The following is a 16,524-nucleotide window of genomic DNA, read 5'->3' as shown; positions in this document are numbered from 1 at the left end:
AGATGGTGCCTGTAAGTGAGCGATGTCCCACAGGGAAATTAGCAAACAAAGTGCACTTGCATGTTGTTAAACATGAGTTTTCTGTTCACTCTCCCATCAGGGCCGGTTTTGTTGGACGAGTTTGTGGAATGGTACAAGGAAAGACAAATGTCATAGCAGCAGGAAATGGGAGAAACGGAGAAAAAGAATACAACTGTGACAACGACTATGAGAATCAACATCCAATAAGCAAACAGTACACAATTAGTAACACATTGACAGTGGGTGCTTCCAAGAAAAGGTGAAGTGTGGGTTGCAGGTGGGCTAGGGTGGGCATGGTGGGTTTGCAGTCTGGGCACATGCTACCCAGAGTGCATGTGTGAAGGGCTGTCGTTGTGGAGTTGTGTGTGCTACCCAGGTCGCACGCATGCAGCAATCCCTCAGCAGAGTTGCTCTCACTGTGACATGTTATGTTGCTCTCTGTGCTCGAATAACTGCATAACATACATAGATGACAGAATAAGACTGGTGCGACGTGGGCGAACTACTGGTCATCATTTGTCAGCAGCACAGAGTAACCAACACAACTGACCGTTCATGCATTGTGTCTGAGTCTTAAAGAGGGTCATGTTGACCTGGGCACATTTCAGTAGGATATGTCTGTGCAATGAACTTGAACCTTGGTGGGCAGATAGCACTAACTATAGATCATCATATGTGTGAGGCTGATGGCGCTCCAAGAAGCACACTGTGTCAAATGGCTGATGGCAGGTTTCTGATGCCTGTGCTGTTTACTATTCATTTGTGCCAGTGACCCCTCTCCCCCTTTCCAGTTTTTTAACCCTTCTGCTGTTTTGCACATCCTGACCCTAACAGGTTAGTAACCTGCTCAACACCATTCAAAACAGCACTGCTGCTTATTAACTCTTATTACAGAACAGCTCAGAGCCCCCATTGCTCTGTCCAACATTTATTGGTCTCATGACCAATTATTGTTTGTAAGTTTTGTTAAAGAGTATTTTTGTGCCTCTATACTATGGAAGTCACTTTGCGTCCAACACACAAAGCAACAAAACCCATATGTATGGTCATCACACATGAGAAGACGCCACAAAAACAGACTCCAAAATGAACACACACATGCACACACACATGAGATACGCTGAGTGGTCAGGGATTTTTTTCAGGATTACTTCACACTGTTTGGGCTGTGTTATAGGTTGGCGTAGATATAGTCAGTGTCCAGTTTGTCTTAATGTGATGATATCTGTTTTGTATTCCCTTAGTCCACTGGTAGTTTCAGGTTTCTCTTTGTAGTTAGCATATTTCCCAACACTGACAGTGTTGTTATAACTACAGTGGAAGACCAGTGACCCTCTCAGGACAAGGTCCTTTAGGCTTGAGTAGTACAGTAGCTGAAAGCGTTGCTTCGTACCATTTGTAGGATCTAATCAAAACAATGTGGACACTGACCGTTGATTTGGAGCTGTGTGATGATACTAAGCTTTTCTTTGCCGAGTACAAAGTTCTGTAACGTAAAAAAAGAAAAGAAAAAGAAAATGTCTTTGGCTGTTGTGTGATGCTGAATTGTCAGATTTCATATTTGCATGCATGTTCCAGCAGAGCCTTTTTGTGAATGGATGATATTTTTTTTAAGAGATTTTTCTGATGTTCTTTTGTACAGGAGTTCGTGTAGATGTTTGTGCTTGTTTTGATAATCACAATGATGTTGATCTAAACATGATTGTGACTATTAAGATCTGGAACACACCTGTAACCTCACAGGGAAATGATAGTTCCCTCCTGCACCCCCAGGTCCCCCCACCCTCACTCATCCTGACCAACATCTCCAATACCTTCAAACGCACACATACCGTCAGTATACAGCACATGCTATTTATTTTGCACCACATTGTTACCATACATATTGAATATCCACCTTAAACTGTTGCCACCAGAACTAACATCAGCTTCATTGGCAGTGAAGTCCACTGCACCGGAAGCTGTGAGAAAACCTTCATCAGCATAAAGTCACAAAGATCCAGGGAGTTTCTGGATCGCTTACCAAATACTGTGTGGAGATGAGTCCATTGTGTTTTCTCCTATAACAGTGCAGGAGGAGAACCAGCCTTGTCCCAACTGTACATATGTATGTAAACAATGTAAGTGACTATATGTCTGTTTTCATTATAACCTACTATGTCTATATACATGAATAAAAATGGTTTATTAACTTACTGGCTCCAACTGGTCAATGTTAAATCATTCAGCAACGAAATACACGTCATGTAATTTGTCACTTAGCGTTTTAATGATCAAGTCAACTTTTAAAACCATCGTACATGACTTAGATATGGTAAATAAATATGAAAATTGAATTAATATATATCACTTTTACTTATATTACTTTTACTGTACATTTATTTTAAATATTTGTATTTAATTGCAGTGCTTAGTTCATTATCAAATAGTTAGCGGTGTTACAAGTGCCCTGATATTCTCAAATACCACATACACTCAATTTTTGCAACTGAAGTTCCCAATTTTGTAATATAGATAATTCACATTTCACCTTATTTCAAACTTGCTCTGCCACATTGCCAGGCTGATGATTCAAAATCAGCTTTCTCAACAGGTGACTTTGCTTTAAAAGCTGCAGTAGCACTTTAAATAAAACAACAGCGGATGTGTGGCCTTGTTAACATCAGTAGTAGAAAATACCTGTGTTGGTTTTATGTGGCGTCCTATGACTTCTCTTCAACATGTTTTACACAGCACCTAAATCTTCACCCTGTGTGTCCCATGTCAGCCGATCTGAAGACATGGCTTTTAAAGCACTCAGACCTTTGCTTCTTCTTTTTTTACCAGACCCGGCATTAAACATCTCATTTCTGTTGGTGTATGTGGCGTCCGTCGTCTCAAATCTAGTGGTGACAGGGTATTTGTATGAGAGCGTCACCTCATTGTCTTGTTTTATTATCGTGTCGCTTCTACTTGAAGAGGAGTCGAGGGAGGTAGATGGGCTAGGTTCTGGCATTGGAGGTGGACTTGAAGGTAACTCTGGACTGGAGACAGAGAAGTCAGACAAATGATGACCAAGGCCAGTCCATCTTATCTCAGGGTTCAGGTCAACAGCTGTGCTGCTCTTTGACTTAAGCTGGGGACGATCGAGGCTTAAACTGGTGACTCTCCATGAAGACGATCTGTCTACCATATCATCTAGAGGATCTACACTTTGAATTGGGCCACCAGTGGAATAAGTAGTACTGACTGGCAAAGAGCCTTTCATTATTGATCGTTTATACATGATTTGAGAGTAATCCGCCGTTACGTCTGACATGCTTGATGGATATTTGCTTTGATTCAGTGAGTGTTCCACAGTTTCATTTTCGTTTTTACTCACAAATGAGGAACTAATTAAAGGAGGGAATGGTGCCCTAATGTCCAGACGCCTCTTAATTTGTGGGATGCCAACATTTCTCAGGTCGCTTGTCTCATCTTCACTGTTGCTTCCTGAGGAAGAATGTCTTTGTGATGGCCACAATGGGTCAAACTCTTGTCCAACATTTGATGTTTGGCTCTTTAGTTCAGTCACTTCCATGATCTCTGTTCTATTGTGTGACCCATCCATGGGGTTGCTGACAGGGGCCACAAACAAAGAGGTGTGATCCTGGGATGTTTCCTTATTTATCCCACTCAGGCTGTTACCTGCACTCTCTGTAAAGTCTACTCTATCATTTTCATTAGGACTTTCTTCACGGACCCTGATATCTAAATATCTTCTTATAGGAGGAATACCAAAACCAGTTGCCAGGGTGGGTGAGGTTGGAATGCCCTCACTTGTAGAACGGCTGTATTCCTCCCTGATGACTTCTTTAGCTTCCCCTAAGTTACTGTAGTTATCCAGACTGGTTGTAGTGGGAGGAATATTCTCCACGACTGGAGATGAATCTGTGGATATAATCTCTTGCATCCTCTCCCCTCTCCTTCGTAGCCTTCTGCTGCCTTTGTTCCCAGTCTCACCTTCACTCCCATCGGGTGACGACTGTGATGATATTTCAAGACGTTTTCTGAAGCGGGAGACACCAAGATTCATGGTGGCCCACCGTGATTGAAGTTCTGGGTTGATCTCTGGAGTTGTGCTTATGTTATTGTCTACTGGTTGAGGATCCAAGGTTTCTGTAACGGGTGTATACTTTTGTAATGTAATGTTATGGAACGGCTTTGGACTGGAGAAGATGTTGCTGAGTGGAGACTTTTTAGGACTTACAATAAAAACATCTTCATTTTCTTCAGGCATTGGCAACTCTTTTGGATCATTTCTAATCTCCAAATCCCATCTTTCAGGAAAGTCTGTATATTGACTGTCACTTTTGTCATCGCTGAATGCACTTTTGACAATGTCCACATTTGCTGGTCTTTCTATGTAGTATATTGTTTCATTTTCTCTGTCACTGCTCGAAGATGATCTTCGAGCAGGTGATGACAATTTGATGTCCAGACGTCTTTTGACTTGAGGAATGTTTCTTAGATCTGGGCTTGGCCAACCTTCACTAAGATCCTGGTTTGGAGCTGGAGATGTTAGCAATGGACCTTTGACAACATCCATGTTTCCTGGTCTTTCTTTGTAGTATATTGTTTCATTTTCACTGTCACTGCAAGAAGATGATCTTTGGCTGGGTGATGACATTTTTATATCCAGACGCCTTTTGATGTGAGGAATGTATCTTAGATCTGGGCTTGGCCAACCTTCACTGAGATCCTGGCTTGGAGTTGGAGATGGTTGCAATGCACTTTTGACAATGTCCACATTTGCTGGTCTTTCTATGTAGTATATTGTTTCATTTTCTCTGTCACTGCTAGAAGATGATCTTCGAGGGGGTGATGACCTTTTGATATCTAGACGTCTTTTGACGTGAGGGAGGTTTCCTAGATCTGGGGTTGGCCAACCCTCATTAAAATCCTGGCTTGGAGTTGGAGATGTTAGCAATGGACTCTTTACTGTTTTTGCTTCTCTTTCATTGTAATACAATGTTTCATATTTATTGTCAGTAGGTGATCTTGAGGTGGGTGATGATATTTTGATATCTAGACGCCTTTTAATGTTAGGAATATTTCCAAAATTTAAGCTGGGCCAGCTTGCATTAGGATCATGACTCAAAGATTGGGTCTTAACTGGTAGAAGTGTTACAGTTTCTACCATTTCTGGTTTCTCAGTGTAGTATATTTTTTCATACTCAATGTCACTGCTAGACAATGAACCAGAAGATGCTAATGATTTGATGTCCAGATGTCTTTTGACTTGAGGAATGTTTCTTAGATCTGGGCTTGGCCAACCTTCACTGAGATCCTGGCTTGGAGTTGGAGATGTTAGCAATGGACTCTTTACTGTTTTTGCTTCTCTTTCATTGTAATACAATGTTTCAAATTTATTGTCAGTAGGTGATCTTGGGGTGGGTGATGATATTTTGATATCTAGACGTCTGTTGACGTGAGGGAGGTTTCCTAGATCTGGGGTTGGCCAACCCTCATTAAAATCCTGGCTTGGAGTTGGAGATGTTAGCAATGGACTCTTTACTGTTTTTGCTTCTCTTTCATTGTAATACAATGTTTCAAATTTATTGTCAGTAGGTGATCTTGGGGTGGGTGATGATATTTTGATATCTAGACGTCTTTTGACGTGAGGGAGGTTTCCTAGATCTGGGGTTGGCCAACCCTCATTAAAATCCTGACTTGGTGTTGGAGATGTTAGCAATGGACTCTTTACTGTTTTTGCTTCTCTTTCATTGTAATACAATGTTTCAAATTTATTGTCAGTAGGTGATCTTGGGGTGGGTGATGATATTTTGATATCTAGACGTCTTCTGATGTGAGGGAGGTTTCCTAGATCTGGGGTTGGCCAACCCTCATTAAAATCCTGGCTTGGAGTTGGAGATGTTAGCAATGGATTCTTTACTGTTTTTGCTTCTCTTTCATTGTAATACAATGTTTCAAATTTATTGTCAGTAGGTGATCTTGGGGTGGGTGATGATATTTTGATATCTAGACGTCTGTTGACGTGAGGGAGGTTTCCTAGATCTGGGGTTGGCCAACCCTCATTAAAATCCTGGCTTGGAGTTGGAGATGGTTGCAATGGACTTTTGACAATGTCCACATTTGCTGGTCTTTCTATGTAGTATATTGTTTCATTTTCTCTGTCACTGCTAGAAGATGATCTTCGAGGGGGAGATGACCTTTTGATATCTAGACGTCTGTTGACGTGAGGGAGGTTTCCTAGATCTGGGGTTGGCCAACCCTCATTAAAATCCTGACTTGGTGTTGGAGATGTTAGCAATGGACTCTTTACTGTTTTTGCTTCTCTTTCATTGTAATACAATGTTTCAAATTTATTGTCAGTAGGTGATCTTGAGGTGGGTGATGACATTTTGATATCTAGACGTCTGTTGACGTGAGGGAGGTTTCCTAGATCTGGGGTTGGCCAACCCTCATTAAAATCCTGACTTGGTGTTGGAGATGTTAGCAATGGATTCTTTACTGTTTTTGCTTCTCTTTCATTGTAATACAATGTTTCAAATTTATTGTCAGTAGGTGATCTTGGGGTGGGTGATGATATTTTGATATCTAGACGTCTTCTGATGTGAGGGAGGTTTCCTAGATCTGGGGTTGGCCAACCCTCATTAAAATCCTGGCTTGGAGTTGGAGATGTTAGCAATGGACTTTTGACAATGTCCACATTTGCTGGTCTTTCTATGTAGTATATTGTTTCATTTTCTCTGTCACTGCTAGAAGATGATCTTCGAGGGGGTGATGACATTTTGATATCTAGACGTCTGTTGACGTGAGGGAGGTTTCCTAGATCTGGGGTTGGCCAACCCTCATTAAAATCCTGGCTTGGAGTTGGAGATGGTTGCAATGCACTTTTGACAATGTCCACATTTCCTGCTCTTTCTATGTAGTGTATTGTTTCATTTTCACTGTCACTGCTAGAAGATGATCTTCGAGGGGGTGATGACCTTTTGATATCTAGACGTCTTCTGATGTGAGGGAGGTTTCCTAGATCTGGGGTTGGCCAACCCTCATTAAAATCCTGACTTGGTGTTGGAGATGTTAGCAATGGATTCTTTACTGTTTTTGCTTCTCTTTCATTGTAATACAATGTTTCAAATTTATTGTCAGTAGGTGATCTTGGGGTGGGTGATGATATTTTGATATCTAGACGTCTGTTGACGTGAGGGAGGTTTCCTAGATCTGGGGTTGGCCAACCCTCATTAAAATCCTGGCTTGGAGTTGGAGATGTTAGCAATGGACTCTTTACTGTTTTTGCTTCCCTTTCATTGTAATACAATGTTTCATATTTATTGTCAGTAGGTGATCTTGGGGTGGGTGATGACATTTTGATATCTAGACGCCTTTTAATGTTAGGAATATTTCCAAAATTTAAGCTGGGCCAGCTTGCATTAGGATCATGACTCAAAGATTGGGTCTTAACTGGTAGAAGTGTTACAGTTTCTACCATTTCTGGTTTCTCAGTGTAGTATATTTTTTCATACTCAATGTCACTGCTAGACAATGAACCAGAAGATGCTAATGATTTGATGTCCAGACGTCTTTTGACTTGAGGAATGTTTCTTAGATCTGGGCTTGGCCAACCTTCACTAAGATCCTGGTTTGGAGCTGGAGATGTTAGCAATGGACCTTTGACAACATCCATGTTTGTCCTGGTCTTTCTATATAGTGTATTGTCTCATTTTCACTGTCACTGCTAGAAGATGATCTTCGACTCTTAGGGGGTGATGCCATCTTGATATCTAGTCGTCTTTTAACGTCAGGAATATTTCCGAGATTTAAGATAGGCCATCCTCCATGAAGCTCATGACTGGAGGGCTGGTTCTTTTGGGGTTGAAGCTTTGCAATTTCCACCTTTTCTGGTATCTTGATGGGATGTACGGTCTCATATTCATTATCACTCCCACAAGATGAACCAAGAGACAAAGAAAATGTTTTGATATCCAATCGTCTTTTGATATGAGGAATCGTTTGAAGATCCAAGACAGGCCAATTTCCATAATAATCATGAACTGAACTTGTGTTGGAATAAGTACTTGTTCTTTGAGAGGTTTTTAAAAGAAGGTCTGCAACATTTGTCTTCTCTGGTACTGGCTTTTCTTTGTGGCCTGAAGAATCAGTAGGCTTCAATCTGAGATCTAGACGTCTTTTGATGTGAGGGATATATTCAAGATCAAGCAGAGGCCAGCTTGAATGTTGCTCTCTACTGGTGGATGGAAAGTTTTGTAATTGGATCGACTCTAATTTGTTATTCCTTCTTGCGTAATATGTTGATTCATCTTCACTGTCACTGCTGCCAGATGAAGGAAGGTCCACTGATTGTCCCTTTACATCTAGACGCCTTTTAATGTGTGGAATACTGTCCATATCAAAGACAGGCCACCTCGCAGAAAAATCATGACGGAAAGTTAGATCTTTTTCCTGTTGAAGTTCTTCAAACTCCACCTTTGCTGGTCTCTCTGTGTAATATGCAGTTTCATACTCACTGTGACTGATTAAAGCTGAATCAGAGTGTGGTGATGTTGCTTTAATGTCTAAGTGCCTTTTGAGATGTGGGATCATATGAAGATCCACAACAGGCCAGCCTTCACGATGACTTGATGTTGATTTTTGTGTTGGAATGTTTGAAGTTCCCACTATTTGTAGTCTTTCTTTGTCATATTTAGATGCATCTTCACTCTCTGGGGATAGTGCTTTGATATCTAGACGTTTCTTGATGTGAGGAATGTTTCCAAGATTCACAGCAGGCCAACTGGTACTGAGATCATGACTTGGAGTTTGAGATGTTTGCTTTGATATTGCTGCAATCTCCACCATTCCTGGCATCTTAGTGTAATTAAATATGTCATCATCATTATAATTGATTAGCGATGACTCAAAGGGCAGTGATGACAATTTAAAATCCAGACGTCGTTTATTTCGGGGAATATTTTTAAGATCTAAAACTGGCCAACTTCCATGTTGCTCCTGACTTGGAGGTTGAGATTTTAATACAAAATCTTTAGTAATGTCCACATTCCTTAGTCTCTCTGTAGATTTTATGGCTTCATACTCATTGTCACTCCAAAGTGATCTCGGAGGTGAAAATATTTTGACATCCAGACGTCTCTTAATATGAGGAATGTTTGCTAGATTTAACAGAGGCCAACTTCCATAAATATCACTTTGCAAAGGCAGGTTTGTATTGCTCACCGATCTTGGTCTCTCTGTGTAATATATTGATTCATCTTCACTGTCAGTACTTAAATATAAGTCAGTATATGGTGATTGTGCTTTTATATCTAGGCGTCTCTTGATGTGAGGAATGTGTTCAAGGTTCAAGGCAGGCCATACTGTGACTGTTTCATGTCTTGGTCTTTGAGATCCTTTTAAAAGAAGGTCAGAACTGTTACTCTTCTCATACCTTGAAGTTTCAGATTTCTGCAATGAGGACGATTCAGAAAACAATGTTGATGCTCTGAAATCTAGACGCCTTCTGATGCGGGGAACATCTTCAAGATCTACAACTGGCCAACTTGTATGAAGCCTTCGACTGGACATCTGTGTTTTTTGCAACAGCAATTCTACTTGCTTTTGTGTAGGACTTATGGTTTCATCTGCACTCTCATCACTTGAATCAGAAGCAGTAGATGGTAATTTCACCCGGATAGCCAGGCGTCTTTTGATGGAAGGAGCAGGTCTTTCTGGAAAAATTGCATAACGTAGATACTCTGAACTCTCATCATCAGAAGATGTATCACATTTTTGAGCACCAACATTCAGATGCTTTTTACTGTCACTTATTTGGAGTCCTGTAGTTTCTGCTTCATTGTTACTGCTGGAGGAATAACGTGCATGTGGAGAAGGTGCTCGTGGGTCCAGATTCCTTCCAAAGTTCGTTTCTTGGTCTCCTTCTTCCTCCAGGTCTGAGTTCAAGGTGTACTCTGTTGGCTCATCTTCACTGATGTACGAGCTAGAGCTGGAGATATTACCTTTGGGTTTATCTGCAGTCGATACCACTATCCTTTCTGAATCCTTAAACGATCCAAACACACTTGACCTTTCTGAAGGACTTCGAGGAGAATCGCTAAATTCAAATTGATCACCGCTCTCCTGCCACAGTTCTGAACTGGCTGTGTTACTTTTGAGTGGCGGCCAGTCTGTGAAGGCCTCAGAGGAAGATCTTGGAGAGGATGTAGTAAAGTGTTCAGTGTTCTGCTGAAAGGAGTCTGCTGCCAGCTGTGGAGACTTGATTGTTGTGTGGTGTATTTGTTCCTCTTTGAATGATCTATCAGAATCGTCTGAGCCTGAAGAAAATCTCCTTTTCTCCACCATGTCAACAGGAGCTGGGATGTTTTCATACTCTATCCTGTGAGTATCGGTGACTGCTGAGTGCTCTTCTCTCTCACTGTGGCTGTCCTCTGAACTACTCTGACTCACACGGTGTCCATTCACTGAATGTCCTACTGTGGCATTTCTAGCCTCAGTATCACTTTCAATTTCACGAATATTATTGACCATTTCCTGATTGCTGTTTGCTACAGTATCATAGTATTCAACGTTATCATCTTCTCTGATGGTAGTGGTACTAAAGGTTACTCTCCTTTCTCTGTGACCCACTACCTCTTCAGACTCACCATCAGAAAAGCCCTCATTGTCATACGGTCTTCGTTGTTCTGATGAGCCAGTGTTTTCAGAGGGGCTTTTCTTTTTGTTCTTTGCCAAAAGTACATCAATATAAGGCCTCGTAAGGACTCCAGTGGTAAAAGCTACAAGAAACGTGACGAGAACAGACAGACACACTGCCAGAGCCAAGTTACACTGTGTAGCCCTCAGGTTTCGTTTGTCACCTATCATATCTGGTACGCGCTCTGGAATTTCTTCCCAACTAATTCCAGGTGCACTTCTAGGAGTCCTTTTTGCTTGTCCTACTCTGTTGATTTGGAGGTTGTAAACAGAAAACACACCAGGTTCTTCAGACATGCACACATATAGTCCTTCATCTTTTTCTGTGACTTCACTGATGAACAGACCAGTCTGCGGTTGACTCACAGATCCTAAACCCCCAGGTGTCCACCACAACGAGTCTGCAGGGAGGAAAATGTTTACATGTGGTCAAACCTTGTGAAGTCCTTGGAACTCTGTTTTAAAGTTTTATTTAGATAAATAAAAATAAAAAAAGTTTCTAGAAACTAAAGATGGATGGATGTTGTTAAGATTTAAATATACTGAATCACTCAATTTCTTCAAAGTATTATTTGTTGTTGTTACGTTTTTCTTTTCAGGTAAACTTTGGAATACTTTTCCAAACCTGAAAAAATCCCAAAGTTCTTTGGATGATTGTTGCTTGTCTAGGTCAGGCCTGTAAAGGCCAGTCAAACGCTAGTCATGTCCAGTAAATGGTTTTTCTTACTGGGTTTGTTTTCCTGGTCTTTCATTCATTCTATTGCTGGTGATGAACCAAAATGTCAAACATGGCTTTTCTTATTCTGCACACCCTAGCCTTCTCTGTCCTTTAACCTTCTTTAGAAGCATTTTTGGCTGTGGCCCTTCCATGTGGACAATTTCTATATCTATATCTAAATGATGTACCTTTTGATAGGCGAACCAAAGGGCAAAATGCAATTGTGTAATTGATTGCCAGATCTTTTCCCCAAAAAGCAGCAGCTTTGAGTTTTGTTTAGATTCAAAATACTGTTGGTAAGTAAGAGCATTGCTATTTTCTGGTCTATGTATTTGACTGCAACTTGTTAGCTATAGAAAAAAATAATCTGTTTCCTACCTGTCAAAGTGACAAATCAGGTACTTTTTAATGATCATAAGGCAGACTTAGTGTCTGTATTATTTCATACAGGGTTTTTATTTTCTTGGGAACAAAGCAGCTGTTTAAATATCAATGACTCTAATGGTTTTAATGCAAAGGCAATAAAGTCATTAATGTATATGCAGGGACCTTTAGTAAGAAATGAAATTAATGATTACATAGGAATGGATGAGAGAATGGATGGTGCAAAAACTGTACTGGAAAATGAAGACATTGTTATTATTTTTTTTAACTAGATTACCTTGTGAAGCGCAGGACAGAAGAATGTCAGAGCCACTATAAACTGTCACATCGCGATGATGCTCGGGTTTGTTTTCAGTAGCAACACAGTTCAGGTCGTCATCCTCCAACTGTAGCAGGTCTTTGCCAGAGTGGATTGAGGGGAAGGCACACTCCAGGTTCCAGGTCTGCAGACCTCTGCTGCGGTCTAAGGCCATCCATCTTTTAAAAGTACGCATACTGCAGTCACACTGCCACAGGTTACCAGCCAGCCTGACATTTGCCCCAATGTTGCGCAGTGAGATGTAGCTCAGAGGGTGGAGGCTGGTCAACAAGTTGAAGCTCAAATCAAGGACCTGTATCAGTAACACCACATACAAATAAAGCAGGTGTCAGAGCACATTTTATTTAAAATAATCATTTAATTAACTAATTTAATCATTAATTTAATTTAAGTACCTTGTTAAAATTAGGGAAATAATTTTGGAATTTTTCAATGTACCAAACACCAAATGCATCCTATTGCATCAATATTGCATACTATTAAGGAACAAAGAAAAGATGGAGAACAAAACAAAATATTAATTAAAAGTTCTTCTTACTTTAAGCTGGGTTAAATTCTCGAACATCTGTGGGTGGAGACTGTTGATGAGGTTATGCTGCAGGTAGAGCTCTTTCAGCTGATGAAGTTGACTTAGGTCTACTGGTCGTAGAGCTGCGATTCTGTTGAAGGAGAGCTGCAGAACCTGTAAAGATGAGCTTCCTTCAAGTCCTGGAGGACAGAAAAATAACAAAACAGATTATATAACAGCTTGACATCGAAATTATAAAACATTATTATCACAATTTATAATTCAGCGGTGTTAAAAACATCTAAAATGACAGACTGACTTACTTTGTAGACACCCTTACCTAGACAGGTTTACACAAAAATGCAATAATAATAACATCTTTTGTGCTACCTGGTACGAGATCATTCTGTCAACCAGGTGATAAAATGTTTGATCTGATTTGTCATTTGCTGTTTCTTACAGCTTAGCATTTCTTGCGTTTATAGGCAGCAGTATTTTTTTTACAGTGCAGTACTGTAACAATGCCCAGTGTATGTTGCTCAGCTAACTCAAGCTATCTCAATACTAAATAATGTACCACTATGGAGGCCATCTCTGTGCTTTTCAATGATTTCAGCCATCAATGTAAGTTGTAAAGCTTTGAGTTCCTTCAGAATAAACTCTCTAACATTTTGTACATCATATTAGACTGAGTCAGTCTGATATTACTCTAGTATGATTCTTAATCAAAGAGACTTAGACAACATTTCAACAGGGTGTATTGCTAGTTACAGTGTGCATCACAAACACAGACAGTATTTAAGATCAATTGGCAATGTGACAATAGCAATAAAAGCAATAAAAGTTGGACTTTGGTTGGTTCCACATGGATGCAAAACTAACAAAAAAAACCCCATACATTAATGATGTATTTTTATTAATTATCCCTTTTTTTATTTGACTTAATTAGTGAAAGAGACATTAAAACAGGGGAACATACGCATGTGTTTTTATTGTGGGTTACTTACACCTGGTTTAAGGTGATGTTTGCCAATGAACGTCTTGTTAGATTTTGTGCTATTTATTTTTTAATTCAGATTTTGCTGTACGATGTTTATTTTTCCATACTCTCTTCTTCTTGACACCCTCTCACTGGGTCTTCAAAGCTGGAGTAAGGTGCTGTGAAACTATACATCATCAGGTGCTGGATTTCTGTGTTCTGACTACCAAACAGATAAGTAGCCAGTCTGTCAGTGCAACTCCCACTAAGTAAATGGGCTGTCCCCACATGTCTTTACAAGAACTGTGTTGAACATGTCTCTGAACTAATCAGAAGAGAGACAGATAAACAAAACATAATACACAATAAAAATGGCGAGTGGCCGTAAATACTTAAAATCTCTTTACGAGGACCATTGGAATGTCCATAAAACTGTGATTGCACCAGGGTTTTACAGCACTATCTGAGGAGGTCTAATAATTTCTGAGCGATGTGTGGTACAGATAAGGAACAGGAGGGTGTTAGAGAAATAAGAGCTGAATAAATGCAAACAGTGAATACAAACTCTATTTGTCTAAAAACACATGGACGTACTTCAGATTCTCTCAGTAAGATTTATGACCAGATTCTTGGAATAACTTACTGTATTTTGTGAGAGAGAACATTTTTTCCAGTACATTCCAGAGGGCAATTTAAGTTGTGCATTATGAATATTGTGATTTTAGAAATATTCATATAAAATTCTTTTTGGAATTTTAAACACAAAATATTCACTTGGCAGCATGTTTTAAGACATAATCTTGCATTTTAATTCCTTTCGGGGACGTTTCGGTGATTTTTGAAATATTTATATAAAATACTTTTTGGACCGCTTAGTCATTGTTTTGGGTGCTTTTTGAAATATTCATATAAAATACGTTTTGGACTTTTAAACACAAAATATTCACTTGGCAGCATGTTTTAAGACATAATCTTGCATTTTAGTGCATTTTGGGGACTTTAAATCGGTTATTTTTATGGATTTTTTTCACGATGGTAAGGCTATAGTAAGTAATAGTAATTGGCTACAAAACAAACTACATAAAGTTTATTTCATCAGAAGGATCCTGGTCAATTCTGGACCACAGTAGAGTGACTTGATCACCAATTAGTTACTAGCTACTTTATAGAATAAACAAAAATACACAATAAAAATTATTTTGTGAAAATAAATTGAATTAAAAATAAAATTAAACAGATTAAGAAACTGTACTGTGTTATGGATGATGTGAACATGAAACACAGAAAAATAGAATAGAACAGAAACCTTGCAGTACAGTGCACCAAGTTAAGTTAGCAGCTCTGGCAAAGAAATGGAGAATGAAACGACAAAGTAATAGATTTCCTAAATCATTAAACCTAAAATATGTACTAAAAAGGAGTATCAGGTTTACAGTGGAAAATGCCGGGGTTGCATATTCACATATTTGGTCTAAACACTATTAATTATTTACCACAGATAATTTGTTATTGTTTATGCAACAGTGACCACAGAACACCTAAACAGGTTGAAGAGTTCTGTTACTCTTTCACTAGATGGCAGCAGATCGCTATTAAAAACTCAGATATTAAAAATCTTCATGTATGTCTTTGTTAAATTCCTGTGAGTATATCAGGGTTGTATTCAACTAAACAGACCCAGGAATCCCACTGTTTTTAAAAGGCAGTACAGTTTTTTTTTTTTCAAAACATCAACACAAAATTATTGCATTCCCCAGTGCAAGTGAATGGCTAAAAGCAGCTGTCTAACTGTAACAACAAAAGCACTACACAGAAATCAACAACAATACTATGCAGATATAGAAAACTATTATATGTGAATAATATGGTAACCAACCTGCCACTGTGGCACCTGACCAGTTCAGATCAATTCACTGTACATTGATTGTAACGTTCTGCTTACAGGAAGTGGTTGTTTTTATATTCACAGGGTGTAACAGTGATTTAAATATGGCTGTATGACTCTGTTACACTCACCCTCTGGGAGCTGCTCCAGCTGATTCCTCTCAACCGATAGCAGCTGCAAGGCGGGGCCCCATGATATACATCTGCTCCAAGGTCTCAAGCCACGTGCATGTCTACCTCTGACAAACGGTTTCCCCAGGTGTCTGTCCACACAGAGGGACAAGCGTTTTACGGTGTTGTTGCCTAGCCAAATCTTCTTTAGTTCACGATATGGCCGGTGGAATGTGACGGAATCAAGGAGATTGTGAGTCAAGTCCACCTCTGAAATAAAGTCTTGAAAATATTGAGGCACTGCTGAAAGGCTCGAAGAAGAACAGTTCAACACGGTCGCTCCTGGACAGATACAGGACTCTAGACAAGACGGCGAGGGAGAGGAGCAACGGATTCCAGAGGAGATGAGGAGCAGCAAGGCAGCCAATGCCAGCCTTACTGGCGACGTCATTGTTCCTGGTCTGAGGAACAAACACAGATGACTGTTTCAAAAAGTGTTTGAAATTGTTACACATGAAATAGGCTAAAAAGAAAAAGTTCATCTCACTCACCTGTGTTGCCTTTTTTTGCTCAAAGGAAGACTGACTCTCCCTAAGAATCCAGAGTGTTTCCCTCAGACCGTCTCAAGCTGTTTCTGATCAAAGTCTGAACTACAATTTGCTGTGCATAGCTTAACATGTACCTGCCCAGGGACAACAACCAGTGATTCATTCAATCATTTACACGTGTAGTTAATGTCTTACTGTCATTGTTTTTCTCTGGACAGAGAGCTGATCCTGACATTTTATGGTGAAGTGAGCCAAGCCCTTGCCACACACTCGATTAGATAATAGAAAGCGGTTTATTGCTTTCACGGCTGTAAAAGATCAACATTTAACATATTTACTGAAACCAGCGACAACAACGATAAG

At 39.8% G+C, this 16,524-nt stretch overlaps 2 protein-coding genes across 4 annotated transcripts; both read right to left on the bottom strand.

Annotated features, from left to right (window-relative positions):
* Positions 1–2,268: 2,268 nt before the first annotated feature.
* LOC103397796 (uncharacterized) lies at positions 2,269–7,640 on the bottom strand. 2 transcript variants are annotated; one of them, XM_025064802.1, is made up of 2 exons: positions 6,885–7,640; positions 2,269–5,348 (listed from the first exon to the last, which is right to left on the bottom strand). In XM_025064802.1, the coding sequence occupies exons 1-2, from the start codon at positions 7,493–7,495 to the stop codon at positions 2,747–2,749; spliced, it is 3,213 nt and encodes a 1,070-aa protein (XP_024920570.1). In that variant the 5' UTR covers positions 7,496–7,640; the 3' UTR covers positions 2,269–2,746. The 2 variants fall into 2 exon arrangements, with proteins under 2 accessions (XP_024920570.1, XP_024920572.1); XM_025064804.1 differs by lacking the exon at positions 6,885–7,640 and adding an exon at positions 5,634–5,913 and having other exon boundaries at positions 2,269–4,868.
* Positions 2,269–16,372, bottom strand: lrrc66 (leucine rich repeat containing 66). 2 transcript variants are annotated; one of them, XR_003052518.1, is made up of 6 exons: positions 16,165–16,372; positions 15,635–16,074; positions 12,670–12,839; positions 12,090–12,423; positions 7,577–11,111; positions 2,269–4,474 (listed from the first exon to the last, which is right to left on the bottom strand). XR_003052518.1 is itself a non-coding variant. In XM_025064795.1 (6 exons), exons 2-5 carry the CDS (start codon positions 16,062–16,064, stop codon positions 7,663–7,665), a joined length of 4,383 nt encoding a protein of 1,460 aa, XP_024920563.1. In that variant the 5' UTR covers positions 16,065–16,074; positions 16,165–16,372; the 3' UTR covers positions 2,269–5,316; positions 7,630–7,662. The 2 variants fall into 2 exon arrangements, 1 of the variants encoding a protein (XP_024920563.1); XM_025064795.1 differs by having other exon boundaries at positions 2,269–5,316; positions 7,630–11,111.
* Positions 16,373–16,524: the final 152 nt, after the last annotated feature.

The sequence above is a fragment of the Cynoglossus semilaevis genome, chromosome 2 (genome assembly GCF_000523025.1).
Source record: "Cynoglossus semilaevis isolate Cse_v1.0 chromosome 2, Cse_v1.0, whole genome shotgun sequence".
Taxonomy (NCBI): Eukaryota; Metazoa; Chordata; class Actinopteri; order Pleuronectiformes; family Cynoglossidae; genus Cynoglossus; species Cynoglossus semilaevis.
This window is presented reverse-complemented; position numbering and strand designations above follow the sequence as displayed.